The 17,634-nt window shown below is 33.5% G+C and overlaps 2 protein-coding genes across 9 annotated transcripts in view; one reads left to right on the top strand and one right to left on the bottom strand.

The window, feature by feature from the left end:
• LOC126744524 (tyrosine-protein phosphatase Lar) overlaps positions 1-17,634 on the bottom strand; it is a 1,889,525-nt gene that overhangs the window by 150,056 nt on the left and 1,721,835 nt on the right. Inside the window, exon 1 of one of the 8 annotated variants that reach the window (XM_050452017.1) lies at positions 6,347-6,399. The exons of the other annotated variants lie outside the window; for them this stretch is intronic. The gene's annotated coding sequence lies outside the window, so the exon portion shown is untranslated. Of the gene's footprint in view, positions 1-6,346; positions 6,400-17,634 lie in introns of those variants that run through there. 8 annotated transcript variants of the gene reach the window in all.
• On the top strand, positions 11,337-12,808 carry LOC126744575 (potassium/sodium hyperpolarization-activated cyclic nucleotide-gated channel 1-like). The gene is made up of 2 exons (XM_050452049.1): positions 11,337-12,588; positions 12,659-12,808. The coding sequence occupies exons 1-2, from the start codon at positions 11,444-11,446 to the stop codon at positions 12,663-12,665; spliced, it is 1,152 nt and encodes a 383-aa protein (XP_050308006.1). The 5' UTR covers positions 11,337-11,443; the 3' UTR covers positions 12,666-12,808.

Here is a 17,634-nt window from a genome sequence, read left to right as displayed (position 1 = left end):
TATTGGACCAGTTACAAGTAAAAAAGATACAAAATCACATAAATAAATGAAAATCACATGCAATCAATGCAAGTGTAATGCCTAATTGTAAATCAGGCTTATCGAGGCTTAGTCGACTATTTAGCCACTTTTTCCTACTTCTAACCTTCTTCACTTTCATCCTCATTTTGCTCAGGTTCCACAGTGTGGTCTTTTACGCTGGTGGCAGTTGGTAGTGACTGATACCATGGTTGATTTTCTATTACTATTCGATCTGGCCTTTTGCATTATGTTCATCCACTCCAATACAGAATTCACACTAACATGCCTCTTTTCCCTTTCGATCGCACTATGCATACTGTCCACATCCATAAAAGAGATTGATATTGATTCCTATTTTGGCCTTTGCACGTATCCGAAAATAATGAGATTTCTTTAATATTCTCAGGAAGTTTTAAAATCCACTGCATCAGGGCAGTCCCGATTTCATTACTTCCTCTCTGTCCATTTACTTCAGACCAGACAATGCAGTACGCCTCATTAGGTAGTCTGGATTCGTAAATACACTAGTTGTAGATACAGAGTTTCCTTGAGTAGTATAACAGCGATTCCTCACCCGACGGTATTTGAAGAACACTCTGTAAGTCGAATGTAGCAGAAAGGAATGGAGCATCTTCATTTGATAGCACCTTGTCTTGTTCTTTAGCTAAATTAGCTTCATTTTTTCGAACAATATGATTATTGTAATCAGGCTCAAGTTGCTCAGTAGGTGTTGTTGTCTTTTTGGCCTCTGAAAATGTATTACACAAGGAACACTGGTCTTTTTTCGGCACAAAAAATGACAAATTAAATGACGTGCAAAAGATTTTTCTGTACGCTGAGAAGTCACGGGTGTTCGATTATTTTCCACGCAAAATTGTTTGTATAAAAAAAACATTTCAACGTTAAATATGATAATAAAAAAAATCAAGATATATGACGTATATTGTTAGACTTATTTAAACAAAAAAATTTGCTCTTAATAGGTATATGTTATATATATAGTACCTATGTACTATATATATACTTGAAGCTAAATGATTCCCCAACATCCACATTAAAAAGCAATATTACTCCGTTTACGAAAAATATTACCTCCATATTTAACTAGCGACACTATTCTAAATTTTAATTAACGGCGAAAATAAAAAAATATTTATTTTTATATCTTTGATGTACAACAGAATATAGAATAGTCAATCAAAAAAGATGTAAACCCATACTTAAAGGAGCTTACCCTTATTATGGCCCATACTTAGGTTTCCAATAAGAATTTTGAAAATATAGAACATTGTCTAGTTAGCCATGAAAAAAATCTAAAATTATAATTTCTTGAATTTTTTCGATTCATTTTGATTTGACAAAAAATAAAGCAGTCACAGTCCACTTTGTTTTTTCCTAATTTGATAGTTTAATCGAATTTAATAATGCTCCTACCAAAGAAAATAGGCCCATTTCGAAATTACTTATGCAGACTTTTAGAAAGTAAGCCAGGATACAGATTTTACTATTTTTATCTATACAAGATTTAAAATGGTAACAATTCTATTTTTATATTAAAAACTTTGATTAACTTTTTGTTTTAAGATAGATCCACATAAATCTATCTCAGAATTTAACTTAATTTTTTATGTTTATTTTGAATTTTGAAAAATAAATAACTTTTTAAATTTAGACCTTTAGGATTTCAAGACAATAATATTAATCTATAAGAAATTTTAATTAGAAACCCTGTAGTGTGCCCCTCTTCCAAGGGAGGTAGAATGATGCAGTTGGTGTCTGCTCCTGGTAACTAGGTCATGTCATGGTCATCAGCAGGAATTAGTTGAGAATAAGATATTATTTTTTTTTTTTACAAATGGCTACTATATTTCGAAATGTCCGAAAAGACTTCTAGATCCGAAATGCAGCATACATCTAATTATTCTTTTTTGGCTTTTAAAAATATTAATAGCTTTCCCAGATGAGCCCCAGAAAATATACTGTACTTAATTATTGATTGTGGGCAAATTAGAACATTTATACAAATATCTTTATCTAAAGACTGATGAAAGTATTACATCGATCTTAAGAATTGTGTAAATGTGGCAGTAAAGACAGAAAAAAAGGCATATTGTTCTCATGAAATTAACAATTAGTATTTTGCCAACTTTATCTAAAGTAATTGAGAAAATTGTAAAAGGTCAATTGCTAGATTATTTATTAAGCAGAAACATTATCCCAAAATTTCAGTCTGGCTTTAGACCAAATTATAGTTGTACGACAGCCCTTCTAAAAATAACAACAGATATTGCTCTATCTCTGGATAATGGACAATGTTGTCCCTCTGTTTTGATAGATATGACAAAAACCTTTGATATAGAACTCTCAATATAGAACTTTTAATGACAAAACCAAAACACTACAATATTCAGGCAAATGGGTGGTTTAAAAGCTACCTTCAAAACAGGCAACAGGCAGTGAAGCTGACTAATGACGAGGATGTGGTAACTTCTGGGTGGAGAAATGTAACTCAGGGAGTCCCGCAAGGGTCGGTGTTGGGACCACTTCTCTTGATAATATTTGTGGCTGACTTAATTCATAAAATAATTTACTGCAGGTATCACAAGTATGCAGATGATTTGCAAATTTACCTGCCATCATTGGTTGGTTGCATGCCTGAAGCTTTGGATTTAATTAATGCTGACTTACAGAGGATCTCTGATTGGGCTGACAAAAACTCACTTTTTATAAATTCTGGTAAAACACAGGCAATCCTGTACTCAAGAAATGAAAGTTCCTTGAATAATGGAGCATCAAGTAAATTAAATATTAAGGGTGTTGAATTGGAATGGGTAGATCGAGTAAAAAAACCTGGGCCTTTGTATAAATAATCGAATGTCATTTAATGCGCATCTAAATAAGATCTGTCAACAGTCATATTATAAATTAGTCATTATATAAATTTAAGGATATTTTGCCTGCAAGTACAAAAAAAAATCCTTACAGAGAGTTTAGTGCTTAGTATAGCTGGATACTTAAATATTGTATATGGTCCTTTTTTAACTGAACAAAATAAATATAAAATCCAGAAAATTAAAAATTCCTGTGTAAGATTTACTAGAAATTTGCCTTGGAGGGTTCATGTGAGTGAGCACTGAGCATGTAAAGAGACCTGCTTTACATGCTTTACATTTATAGTCTTAATATGGCCCAAAGAAGATTTTTGGGTATAAGCTGCACTGTACATAAATTACTTAATTTCATGAACCAGAATATCTGTCAGAATTCCTTATTCACGACAAAGGAAAGATTTGATAAGGGGAGATACACATAATGTAAATATTCGCTATAAAAGCACACTGGCAATCCCCCAGCATAAGACTGATTTTCTGAAAAGTTCTTTCATATATACTGCTGCCTGTATTTACAATGGCCTACCTGCAGAAATTAAAGATTTAGGCTAGCATAGCCTCTTTTAAGTCTAAATTAAAAAAAAAATTTGGAAATTTTGCTGATATTTTAATACGAGTGTAACTTTGATTCTGGTATGGTTGGTTCTCCGAATCGTTTTTGTTCAAATTTTAATTTTTAAGAAAATTGTGTGTTGAAAAATGTCCATTCATTATTTATTGTGGTGGTTATTAAAACACGCCTAGTGGTACTTTCCACCTTTGTATGTATATAGAATAGATGTAATTTGTTGCATACAATAAAGATTATTTTATTTTATTTTTATTTTTTATTTGAATACTATTTGGTGTTAATATGTGCCTCAGTCTACATATTTAAGCACAAGAGCAATTAAGTTTCCTCTGTAAAGATTATGTATGGTATTTCCAAGTTAACAAGGGATCCAAGTGTAGGCCAACAAACTTAACTGTGTGATGGCTACTGAATGTCCGTTAAGCCAAATCAGAGGTGACTTTCCAAAATTGTCTTGATGAATCTGATTAAGCCAGTATTGGTTCCATTTAGCAGTAAAGAATATCAACGCACGACATACGTTCCGATGCAGACAGACAATCCTCCGATAGCGCCACCGAAGTTCTGACCACAATAATCAAGCTATCTTTGGCATACTGACAAACATTACCCAAAGTCACCCGTCCTGGAAGATCATTTGCAGACAGCAGGAAGAGAATCGGCATAAGTATGGAGCCCTGAGGCATGCCTTGACCATTAAGAACTGCTGCAACTACCCCTGATGCTATAACTCTTCAGCTTTCCACATAAAATTTGGTGGTCGATGGTGCCGAAATTCTTGGATAGATTATAGAAAATTCCTGGATCTACACTGTTGTTGGTCGTTGGACAGATTTGGTCTAAAGCCAAGTTGTTCATTAATTAGTTCGTTATAATAATCTAGAAAATTTATAATACAGTTGTATATAGATATCTCAAAGACTTTTGACCCTGAAGACAACATGAGTTTGACCCTGAAGACAACAGAGATATGAGTTGGTAGTTTTTCGGATCAGTAGCATCATCTTTGTTATAAATCGGCGTTTGCGGTTTTCAGCCCAGTTCAAAAATTTCTTTAGCTGTAGCATTCATTAGTAATAAAGGTTAATGGTTTACTAATAAACTATATGTTTTAGAATTAGGTATCACAAAAATTTCATTCGATCCAGCTGAAAATTTGTTTGACAGATTAATAAGACTTCTATAGAATCAATTGGTGCCAAGAATAATGTAGGTTAATTACCATTGCAAATGGGACTCAGGAATGGCGGTGAAGAAAGATGAAACTTATTGCTAAAGGTATCGGCAATGGCCTGTGGTTCTTCTATTTTCTCACCATTATGCCCTTTTAAATTGAAATTGGCATTATCATTCCTTTTAAATTTCTTTGTATTTAAAATGCTCCAAGCAGTTTAATTTTATTTTTTGTGCAAGCTTAATAATTTTCATTTAAAGAGGTACAGTAATTAGTAATATATCTAGGACAGATTTTTTGATTTTTTTTTAAATTTTTATACTGATGGTATAATATTAGGCTTTTTATCTGTGTGTGCATAAAGTTCTTTTCTATATTGTGAAAGGTTCTTAATATATGTTTTAATCCACTTTATTGAAATTATTTTTAACTCTTGTGGTCGGGATCACAAGGTTCCTCTTTCAACACCATAAGAAGAAATAAATTTGTGGGCTTACTGCAAAAATCCTCTAAGTCCCAATACCATAGTTTTGAGAAAATTAAGTTTAAAGTTTATATTTAAATGGAAAAATCAGTGAATAATTAAAAAAAAATGGAACTGGGAATTTAGGACGTTGTTTAACAAAAGCTAAAACTTAACCTATAAACAATTTAAAATATTCGTATTTTTTACCAGAAAATATAAGAAAATGAGGAAAAAAATGGACTTAGAGCTTTTTTGCAAAATAAAAATCAGTAATTATTCAAGATATAAGATTTAATTCCTTAGTCAAAATACAAGTAAAAGGTACAAATTAAAAAGTCCTTTCAGATAAAATAAAGGAGAAAAATATGAAATCTACTCAAACATCATCACTTTCAAAGCCAGGAATTGAATCGACTGCGGTCTTTGATGTCGGCAATGATTTGTACCAACCATGAAATTCTTCAGGTATGTCACCTTTTTTACATAACTGCAGTAAACTTTTTTTTTCTTTTGTGTTATTGAAAGTTTTTTTGAATATAAATTATATTATATATAAACTGGTCTTTTTTTCTCATATCTGAAGCATTTTACTTTAAGCCAATTGACAGTTTCTCCTTCATTATTCTTATTTCTGTTTTTTATTATATTTTGGGATAAATCTGTTGTGTTGTAAACCCATTGAAGTATTTTAAAGGGTTTTGCTGTTAAAGATTAATTAACTGCTAATATAAAAGTCTGCAAAAATCGATTAAGCGTGCTTACAGTATTTTAGCTGTATTAAATTTTGGTTTTTGGACTTAAACGATTTTTGAGGTATAAAAAAAAGCCATTAAGAAATTTTATGGACTTACAGGATTTTGTCAGACTATTCTAAATCACACTTTGGACTTAGCTGTGCTCTTTGCTTTATATTAAAATCGACCAAAATTGGACTTAGAGGGTTTTTGCACTAAGCCCATGTAATGTAGTATGTAAAGTTCCTCCTTTTTACCAACAATAAACTGAAGACTCTCATACATCATACTACTATTATCATCAAACCTCTGTTTCGAGTTGACTGAAATAAATAATGAAGATACAGTATTCTCTCCTCTCACACAGAAAAGTGAATATTCCCACATATTAACAACAACTTGATACAAAAAACTTTGGACATATTAATTTTTAAATTATAATTCTCTGACTAATAAAATAATAAATTTAAACTATGTTTATTTAGTTACCTTAATGTTATCATAAGCCATTCTAGGGGCCCAATAGGTTCTCTGTAATTTGTTTTTGAATATCTTCCTTTACTAAATCTGTCAGGGGGTAAAAGCATTTTAGGCATACAAAAGTACATAGTAAAAACATCCATATTCTTTTATTTGCCTTAAAAAGTCAATTCAAATTAGGTATTAAAAGTAAGTAAAAAATATTAACGTATATACCTACATATTAAAGCGTTGCTGGCCGCATAATTGTAGGAGTAGTAAAAGTTGTCTTTTAGTAAACATTGCATTTATCAAATCAGTCTTCCTGAAGAGAGCCGATTTGTGAGTTTATCCTCCTTGCTGTTGGTTTAGTTTTCCGACACTGGTTTTTTAAGTTTTCTTCTTTTTTGCTTCTTTAGTTGAGGGTACCGGTTATTGTTTTTAATATTTTTTGAATTGTTTATTTTTGTTGCTGGTAGGCAGCTGAATCACCGAAGGAGCAAGGTTATGTTGGATTACGGTAGGCTTAAGGCTATTTTTCACTGCTGCGAAAAGTTGCGTTCCGATTGTTCGATGCGGTGCGAGTTGACGGAAGGTAAAGCGGAGATTTCGGGTTTGGGGTCGATGATTTGAACTCTAATACTCGCTGATACCGGTCATCATTGATGACCAGTATCAGCGAGTTGCATTACATTCTTTCAAGTTGCATCAATGACATCTTGAAAGAAAATTCAATAAACAAAATTGGCATTTTCTATAATTAGCGTAATAAGAACAAACTTGGTGACTTGGAAACTGTGGCTAACCGATCAAACGCAAATCGTCAAAAATTGAGCTTTCAGAGATTGCCTTAAGTAACATGTCATTTGTCACTTACTTATTTATTTATTTATTTATTTATTTAGCTTATTTAGTTTATTTCCAACAGGCAAAGCCCAGTTACAGGAAAATAAACAAGTATTAAATTACTATAAATTAAATAACAAAAAGAAAGAAAAATAAAGAAAAATTAGGAAAACTTAAATTACTATAGTAACATCATGTATATATCAAAATTAAAGGAGATGTAAATTAACATTAGAATGAACAAAGAAAGGGATTCATGGGACAAGGGGAAAAAGGAAGAGAAAAGGAATTATGGTAACTGTTGGTTTGTCAGAGACAAAACAAGATCCTTTATGGAGCATACAAATATGTCACAGGTTGATGATACTGAATTAAAAATTCTGCACATTTGATATACGGGATCCTGAAACCTAATGTTAGTTCTGGCGCGATCTAAAGCAAAAGTGATATTTGCTCTAGAAGCAAATCGTGGTACATGAAATAGAATATCGTTCAAGAGAGGAGGAGAACGAAAAGAAACATAAGAAACTTTAAAACCCTTCTCTGAACAATCTCGATGTAGCCAACATGGCATTCATAGAAAGGACACCACACCAAGGAACCGTACTCCAGTCTTGATCTAACAAAGGAAAAGTACAATAGTTTTATTGAGTTTGAGTTGTTAAAGAGTCGGCTATTTCGAATGACTAAATCCAGAAGTTTCAACGAGGAGGTCACTGTCTGTTCAATACGTGGCACAAATGTGAGCCTATCGTCGAATACAACCCCTAGATCTTTAATAGAAGTACTTTTACAGAGGATTTGATTGTTTATATTGTAATTAAACAAAACAGAATCCTTGGTTCGGTGAAAGGATATCACACAGCATTTCGAGATATTAGGACATAACTGATTTCGACTGCACCACCCCCTAATTAGGTCCAAGTTACTCTGTAAGAACAAGCAGTCCAAGATACTATTGATACACCAGAATATTTTCAGATCATCAGCATAAGCTAGTCTAAGGCAGGAAATCATGTCTATAAAATCATTACTATAAAAGATAAAAAGAAGTGGGCCGAGATTGGATCCCTGTTGAAACAAAGGTATTAGATCTGCAACCTTCCACCTCAAGAAACTGTAGACAGTCAATAAGGTATGACGAAAGCAACGAAATTAGCCTTTCTGAGAAGTTGAATTGCTTGTTCAATTTTTCCAGCAGAATGCTATGATTTATCTGATCGAAAGCCTTACTGAAATCAGTATACACTACATCAACCTGACTTTTTTTATCGAGGGCTGAAGAAATAAAATGAGTCACATTACAGAGGTAAGTGATGCACGACCTTTTAGGAATAAAACCGTGCTGATCTATAGAGAGTAGTGATTGAACTTGGGGAAGAATTCTGTTATATACAATAGTTTCAAAAGTTTTGGAAAAATTGCAAAATATGGAGATAGGTCGGTAGTTGTCGATTCTGTTTATATCGTCTTTTTTGTAAATTGGTATTACTTTAGCACATTTCCAGACGCCTGGAAATTTGCCAGTTTTCAAAATAAGGTTAAAAATATGACATAAAGGCTGACAAGGACAAACATGCAGTCTTTAGCCACAAAACTTGGAACACCATCTGGACCGGCTGTCAACTTGTTTTTTAGCCTCCTACTAGCAGCAATAATTTCCTTAGTGGTAATTGATGGAAGAATGTCAATAAGGTCTGAGGAATTAGAAGGAGGATAGGTTTCTGCGAGGTTGATTGGATCTTTATAGGCATTCTGAAAAAGTTTGGCAAAAGCTGGCAAAATATTTTCTGTTCCTTGAAAAGAATTACCATTGGCATCGCACATGATAGACGGAAGTGAAGAGTGACCTTTCTTAACTCTAACGAAAGACCAAAACGATGAGGGATCAGTGACAATGTTCTCCTCAGCTTGGGTCACAAATGAGTTATAGGCCTCACGGGCTTGAGATTTTACTGTCTGACGAAGCCTGTTGAATCTAGAAAGATTAAATTCAGTTGGAGAGGATCTATAATCACGATATGCTTTTTCCTTCTTAAAGATATTAGAAATAATTTGTTTTGAAAACCATACTGGAAATCGCCGTCGTCTTCGTTGTTTTAAAGGTGCTGAAGTAGCAAAAGCTGAATCAAGTCTTTTGTAAAGTTCCTTGCAAGCGCTGTCAACGTCAGAAGACTGCAAGACGGACAACCAGTCTGCCTCAAGCAACAAATTATACATGAGTGGAAAGTCTGCTTTTCTGAAATTAAACTGCTGTAGATTATTTGAACTTATAGAAGGATTATATTTATGAGGGGAAGCCGATTTAAAAGAAATTGTCAAAGCAGGATGATGCAAATCTTCGTCAATAACCGGTGATACTTTTGATGACACTGAGGTCGAAATTTGAAAAAACCAAGTCAAGAAGCCTATTATTAACATTTGGAATATTGTTAAAATGCTTAAGACCAAGGATCTCGCATAGGCTGGTCAAGAGCTTGCACTTGACACTGCTAGCTTCGGTTGTCTGATAAGACGGAACATTAAAATCTCCAACAATCATAACGCGTTTTGTGTGGATCAGTGACATAATTGTTTCACACAAGGTCTCAAAGTCTCTCTCGGTTGTGCAAGGAGGGACATAGATTACAAATAAATAAAATACAAAATAACCATAAGTGAGCTTACAACCTAAAATATCTATAAGTGGTGTGGAGTTAAGGATGTCTTCCAAGTTAACCCTCTCTAGGTGGATGTTGCGAGAAGCTGCGACCAAGCAGCCACCACCACGAGTAGCGGCCACTCTATCCAGCTGTCTGTCAGATCTGAGCACTCTAAATGTTTCTGGACACAATTCAGAGTCGAGAATATCTGGTGGAAGCCACGGTTCGGTGAAGGCAATGATGTCAAAGTCGCACACGAAGATCCCTGTATAAAGCTTATCAGTCTTGGTGCGGAGGCCACAAACATTTTGATAACAAAGACGTAGGTGGTGTGAAGTGCTGGAAGGATTTAGTTTTTTGTGGCGATGACAGGCATGCCATTGTCAAACTTGATGTACAGATTTGTTTCTCCATTGGATCGCCGATGCTCAAATGCGTCCTTGACCTTTCGCAGATCACTCCTCTGACTAGGAGTGAGGTCAGCCTCAACATAAACCGCCTTAGCAGAGCTAAACCTCCTCCGGTTCTTTAGTACATTGGTTACATCAGAATTGTTTGATAGAACTATCTTGAGACATTTACGACCTTTACTATTTGGTCTGCCCAACTTAATCACTTCTGAGACATGCACTTGCTTGCCAGTAACTAAGTTTAGAAGATTAGATACTTGGGTAATTTCTGAAGTGTGTGGTAAGATTTCCATATTAAACAGCATGATATTATTAATTCTCCTCTGTCGATCCGCGACCTCTTGCATTAAATGATTGCTGTCGTTGACCTGAGATTGAGAAGTACTAGGTGGTATATTATTGACTTGCTGTTGGTTATTGTGCAGATCACTGACTTTATCAATAACCTCACTAAATTGGGTGGTCATGTTGGCTTCTAATGAGCTAAGTTTTCCCTCCAAAGATTCAATACGCCTCTGAAGAACCGGGATGAGCTTTAAACCCTCAAGGCAGAGAGTACAAAAATATTTTAAACTACGTTTATTCTTCAATTCTATGACTCTGATCTCCCAACTAGTCAGATCTGAACATTCATAACGAAATTGTTGCCTACAGCCATCACAGTCGACAAACTTGCATTTATCTGTAAATGCTTTTTCACATTTTGCAACACTTCGCCATATTTCTAGAAGCTCTATGGTGTGCAAACAGATTATGTTGGTTAGTCTGTTATGATGTAAGCCAGGCCAAAGGAGAAGAAGAAGAAGAAGCAGAACAGAACTCTAGCCACTCCCAGACATCTGTCCTAGCCGTCAAATGTGTCAGTTCGGTCTGTCATCCGGAATTTGGCGGGAAAAATGTGATGAAGAAACTGCTGTTTATTTTGTGTTATGAGGTTAATTTTAGGATGAGTTTCCAGAGAACTTTGGTGTGTGTACCAAGAAGAATAACCGAGAAAGGCAATCCAGACTTACTTGGGTTTTAAAGTCCAAGATAACACTTTACTTTTGCACCAAATTAAACAGGTAAACAAACAGATGTAAACATAACCAATATGAATGGTTGTATGTTTTACTTACAACTGGTCAGCTTTCATTATCACTATAGCAACCAAGTAACAACGCCATTTATTACTAATTCAATTCCCATAAAATATAAGGTAAAGTAAATCTGATAATAAGTAGGTAAAAATGCCTCCTAATCCGAACGTGCATTATTGCGAGTTGAAACGCGACACATTCGGGCTCCCTAAGTTGCCACCGAACGCGCCATGGCACCAGAAATTTGCGAGGAGCATTAGAAAGTGTCTCACCTTAAATCCGAACAGTACAACGTCAAAGAGGTTCTTTCGGAACCGTTCAACGATGATCGGCGAGCAAAAACGACATCTAAAAGGTGCTACTTTTATCATCCATCCTTTCAGTACCTTCAACAGGATAAGACAAGTTATATTTGTCATATTATGGACGCTGGAAATGCTGTTAACTCCGGTATATATAAGTTTTATCCATATTAGTCAATCACATCATGTCCATAATCAACATAATGAAGACGCGTTTCTTGCATCAGTTACAGGTAATTACTTCATTTCATCTATTTATCGACACATTATTTCGCCCCTGGAAGTTGTCGTTGTGCTTCTGTTTTTTATTACGGGATACATCAACATTAAGACCAAGGAAATTGTTATTGATCCTAAGCAAATAGTGAAAAGATACTTAGCAACATACTTTATTACTGATTTCTTAATGATAATTAAGTTTGGTATATATGTTCAACATTCAGTATACTTGTATTTACTTAACTTGGCTTGCCTCTTTAGAGGAATAACCTTGTTCGAATATTTAAAAGATATAATTCTATCCTTTAAAGTAAAAGAGGAAGTTTACGACTGTATAAGATTATTTCTTATCAGCATGATCTTATTGAATGGGTTGAATTGCATGTTCTATTATCTACCCTGGATGTTGGGACATTTATCGTTTCCAAAACATTCCTGGCCATATAGAAGTCATATTACTCCAAATGATAAAGACTTTACAGTAGGAAAAGCTTATGTTGATTCTATGGTTGTTGTTATGTCCTACTTCGTGGGAGCCGGAGATCTATCAGCAAAAACTTATTTGAATGACGTGCTACAAAAAGCCATGCTTACTTTTATCATGATTTGTGGAAGATTATGGACTTTGTATGTGATTGCATCCATTTTAAAACTATTTAGCGTTGTAACCATATCAGAGAGCAAATACGAGGAATATTTGTTGCAACTTGAAGTATATATGACACAAAAGAGAATACCCAAAGCTTTAAGGGCAAGACTTCTTGAATACTACAGGTATAAATATCAAAATCATTTTTTTAATGAACATGCCATATTTGCGACCTTATCATCTTTTCTAAAACAGGAGCTAATGCTGTTTGGTGCGAGAAAACTTATTTCTAAAGTGGAGTTATTTAAGGCACTACCAAGAAGTGTCGTTGGTGCAATTATTAGTTACACAAGACAGGCGGTTTATTTACCCAATGACTACATTGTTAGGCGTGGAGATTACGCAGATGAGATATATTTTATATCAGCTGGAACCGTTGCTGTAGCTTCTGAGTCTGGTGAAGAGCTGGTTCATCTCGAAGATGGTGACGAGATTGGTCTAATTGGATTATTTAGCGTAACACCTTTTGAATATCACTTTACTTATTACGCTGTTGAAACGACGGAGCTGTACTGTATTAGTAAAAAAGATTTTAGAGCTTTAATTTTCGATGAAGAGGATCTATTAAAGTATTTTGCAAAGAAAGCACAGGACAGGGTGGAAACGTATAAGAATATTGAGACGAGCTATCAAGTTCGTGGCTACGATCTGTTGTCCGAGATAAGCGGTGGAAATATATTGGAAAAAGCACGTCTAAGGCCAACACATTTTGAAAATTAATTGTTAAACATATTTAACTGTTTTTCACGATATTTTTAGAATTGCTAAATTATGCATTTTTTTTTGTTAAATGGTGGAATACTCAGTAATGAAGTTGTAAAGTGTTTAGTTTTCAATTAATTATGAGTTTTGAATAAAAATTCTTTTAATACAAATTGTTACTTTTATTTTGAATAAGATTCACGTTTGCTTGTGGATGTTAAATGTATGAATCAAAATGTATTTAATTATGTAAGGGTCTACAAAATAAAATTCTCTTGGTACTAGTATATGTAAATTTAAATAGAATAAAACGAGAACATTTGTTATTTTCCCGATCGACAAATCAATTTTAAACGAGCCTTTAAATCGTAAGTCTGGCTACATTTAATGAAGGGTATAGGGCTGTATTGTAACTGCATTTACATTTTTTAAAATAAATGTTTCTTAATGGCCAAAGAATGAACTATATAAGTATGAACGTAGTTTACTCATAATAATACTTCTAGTTCGTTACTGCTCGAAACATTTAAAATATTTTTGAAAAGTAATTGAAACTTATGCCATAAAGATATAATTTCAAGTATTGTCAGATTTTTTTACTTGGTACCTTGATACCACAAAATACCTTGTTGTCATACTATTTCTGAATTAATACTGAGTTAAAAATATCAGAGGCTCAAAGGAATATTCAAACAAGGTATATTCCGAGCAAAATGTTTATTATTAGCTTAGCAGAGTCCTTTCGACGTATGAGCCATCATCAGTGCTAATTGTCAGTTACGCACAGGAGTTCCATGTATTCATGTTCTATTTTCTTGCATTTAGCGTGTGTTATATGTATATAATGTTAAATGTTTTTAAAATTACGCCGAAAGTGCTCTGCTAAGCTAAATATATCTTTTTTGGCTATTCCGCACTATTCTGCGAATAACAGCAACTTCCCTCTTTTTCAAAGGAATATATCTAAATCTAGATTGATATTTTCAAATACCTATATCTAGACGAGGCAAAATCGAAAAGGGAATACTAATAATAATAATAAATATTTTTTATTTGCAAACTCAACATAACTACATAAAAAAAGAGAAAGAAATACACATTTATTATTTTATGCAAATAAAAGGGCGACAAATTCAGAATTCTGCCAAGGCAGATTCTGGTCTTTAACATTGTGGCCAAAACTCTAAAAAACTAACTAGAAAAAAATGTAAAAACGCTTGTAACAGACTAAGTCTAATTATACACACCTACCCAAAAAATTTAGAACATTAACATTAACATAGTACCTCTCACAAAAAAAAAAAAGAAAAACAAGCACATTGGTTACCCACACTAAACACAAATTTTTAGTCTCCACCCATACCCAAACTAACAATATTGACCCTTCAATATTTTACGCAGACAGCTGCTGACGCACCATCATTCCCCTGCGAAAAGTCTGAACAGACAGCAAACCCAACTCAAAATTTATGCCCAAAGAGTTCATCTGATATGCAAAATTTTAGGAAAAGGACCTTTTAAATAATTGAGTCTTATGTCTTGGAATATGAATTGTGCTTCTTCTTAAGCCCAAATGGTGAACATCATTTCTAAAAGTAATCTTAAGGTATAGGTAAGGTGGATTTTATAAAAAAAAGTAAGTGAATGAGTAACCCTACGATTTTGCATATTTAACCACCCCAGCTCGGAAAGTCTATGCGAAACGCGATTATGTCTGCATATGCCAAAAATTAGGCGAATACATGAGTTCTGAAGCTTTTGCAATCGGCACCTGTCATTATAGTCTAGGCACCAACCGTAAACAACATCGCAATAATTGCATTGTGACAGCACTAAAGAGTCACACAACATTTTTTTATTATCTTCACTTAGATAATGCCTATGCAAGTAAATTAATTTTAAAGCAAAATACCCTCTTTTTAGAACATTAGAAACGTGTTGATGAAATCGCAAATCACTATCCACTATTAAGCCCAAACTTTTGCAATTATCTACAACAGGAATATTAGCATCACCCATCCTAATATTAATAGTGTTGCTGTTTAAAATATGGTTAATTTTTTGCTTATTACCAATAAACATTACAGACGACTTAGAAGGATTTAATTTTAGAAAATGCTTTGAAGAAATATCACATATGGCTTGTAAGTCTTGATTAATTTTTGCTTCCGCATTTTTAGCATCTTCTGACAGAAAAGAGTAATACAACTGAGCATCGTCGGCATAAAAATGGTATAGGCAGTTTTTTAAATAAAAATAAAATCTAAAAGTATAAATAATAAAAAATAAGGGTCCTAAAATACCACCCTGAGGCACGCCATTATCAACTTCCAAGGGTTCAGATACATTTTCCTCTATCTTGACTCGCTGCACCCTACCGCTTAAATAAGAATTAATGAAATTAATAGCTTTATCAGAAAAACCTATATAGTGAAATATAGACTTTAAAATTTCGTGATTAACAAAATCAAAGGCTTTCGTATAGTCCAATAGAACAAGGGCAGAAATTATACCATCATCCCTAGATCTTATTATGTCATCAATAACATCTGCCATTGCTGAAGCACAACTGATGTTCTTTCTAAACCCAGACTGTTTAGGGGGCAAAATATCATTAGCATTTAAAAAATTTCGAATTTGAGTGTCTAAGATTCTTTCAAGAATTTTTGAAAATGTAGGCAGAATACTAATGGATCTAAACTGATTAAAATCTGTTGGATTATTTACCTTTGGCAATGGCATCACAAAGGCCTCTTTCCAACATTTGGGAAAATAGCTGCTTTCAATGCATTTATTAATTATATGCAATATAAAAGGTATTATAAAAGGGCAGCACATATGAATTAATGTTCCTATATTAAGATTGTCGATACCAAATGCTTTGGATTTAATGCTAAATAAAATAGAACATATATCATTATAACTCACTGTGTGAAATAAAAATAAATTTGAAACGGGCAAGGAATTATTTTTATAAAAATTAATTATTTCCTGACTATTATCGCTGCTAGGTACCTTACTGCTGTCAACAAAATAATTGTTGAAATTATTGGGATTCTTAAAAGCTTCAGGAAACTGTTTTTGCTTACAAGGTAATATTTTTCTTAATTCACTCCATTTCTCCCCATATGTACAGTTCCTAAATTTATTTCTATAAAAAGCTTAAAATTTCTGCTCTAAGGGCTGTGGTGGTATAGTTCTTAAGTTGCTTGTAATACTTCCACTTTGCAGGCAATATACTTGTTTTGAAATCTTTTAGCGCTTTATCTCTTAGTTTTTGAAGAAGTTTTATACTGTCTGTCAACCAAGGAGAGTTTCTCTTTTTTCGCACTGTAAATATTTTAACAGGAGCATGGGTATCAAACAATTTTATTAGGTTGGTATTTAAAAATTTTACTTTGTCATCAATAGATTGATAATCATATATAAGATGAAATGGAATGGCCTCTAGATCGGCCTGGAAGTTATCTAAGTTTATATTTTTTAGGGGTCTATAGGTCCCGACTTTAGGAAGCACTTCCGGCACCATACCACTAATTCAAAGAAAATGCCAAACTGATCGGAAAACGTAGAGTTAATAATGCCAGTTTTTAAAATATTTAGCTGATTAGTAAAAATAAGTTTGATAATAGAGCTGGTGCCATTAAAAATACGAGTCGGCTCAGCTATAACCTGCTTTAGATTAAAAGTCTCACACAAAGATATTAATTGGCGTGCATGGTTGTCATAAGCTTTCGAAACATCAATATTAAAGTCCCCGAGGCAGGTTATATGGTTAAAACTAGAAAACATATCAATTAGTGTTTCCTCTAATGTTAAGAAAAAACTTTGAATATTAGAATTTGGAGGTCTATAAATTATTCCAAAAATATGCGGTTCACCATCAATATTAATTTTTAACCAAAGGCTTTCTAAAAATTCATACATTTCAGACAAAAGAATTTCATAAGTTAATGTAAAGGAATTATTTATAATATTAGGCAAATTCTTTAAAAGCAAAGTAGGTTACATTTTATTTATTATGAACATTAATAGTTGGTTGCAATAATTAGTCGACCTAGTATAGCAGCTATTTGCAAAATAAGCTATATCGCGGCTCGTGTCTAATTAGGTAACTGTGACGCTGTTCAATTGCTTTTGTATGGAAATTTTTTTCGATTCATTCAATAAACAGTTTTAGATGGGGAATCTTCTTTGTCTTACTTGCCCTAAGTACCCAGCTATTACATTAATCTGCTCTGAACAAAGGCAACAATACCGCCACCTCTATAATTTTGTCGATCATTTCTTATTAGTTGGTAATTATGGATGCGTACAGCATCGCTATCAATACCGCGAGTCAGCCATGACTCTGTAATTGCAATAAGGTTAAAATCCCCTGAACAGTATTCCGCAGAAAAATCTAGTGAATTACTTATTAGTGAATTAAAAAATTGAAAATAAATTAAATTAATTTGTTTCAAAACACT

Source organism: Anthonomus grandis, chromosome 1 (genome assembly GCF_022605725.1).
Source record: "Anthonomus grandis grandis chromosome 1, icAntGran1.3, whole genome shotgun sequence".
NCBI lineage: Eukaryota > Metazoa > Arthropoda > Insecta > Coleoptera > Curculionidae > Anthonomus > Anthonomus grandis.
This window is presented reverse-complemented; position numbering and strand designations above follow the sequence as displayed.

What these genes read in the sequence shown, in the direction of transcription:
- LOC126744575 (XM_050452049.1), top strand. Translation starts at nt 11,444, where the DNA reads ATGCCTCCTAATCCGAACGTGCATTATTGCGAGTTGAAACGCGACACA.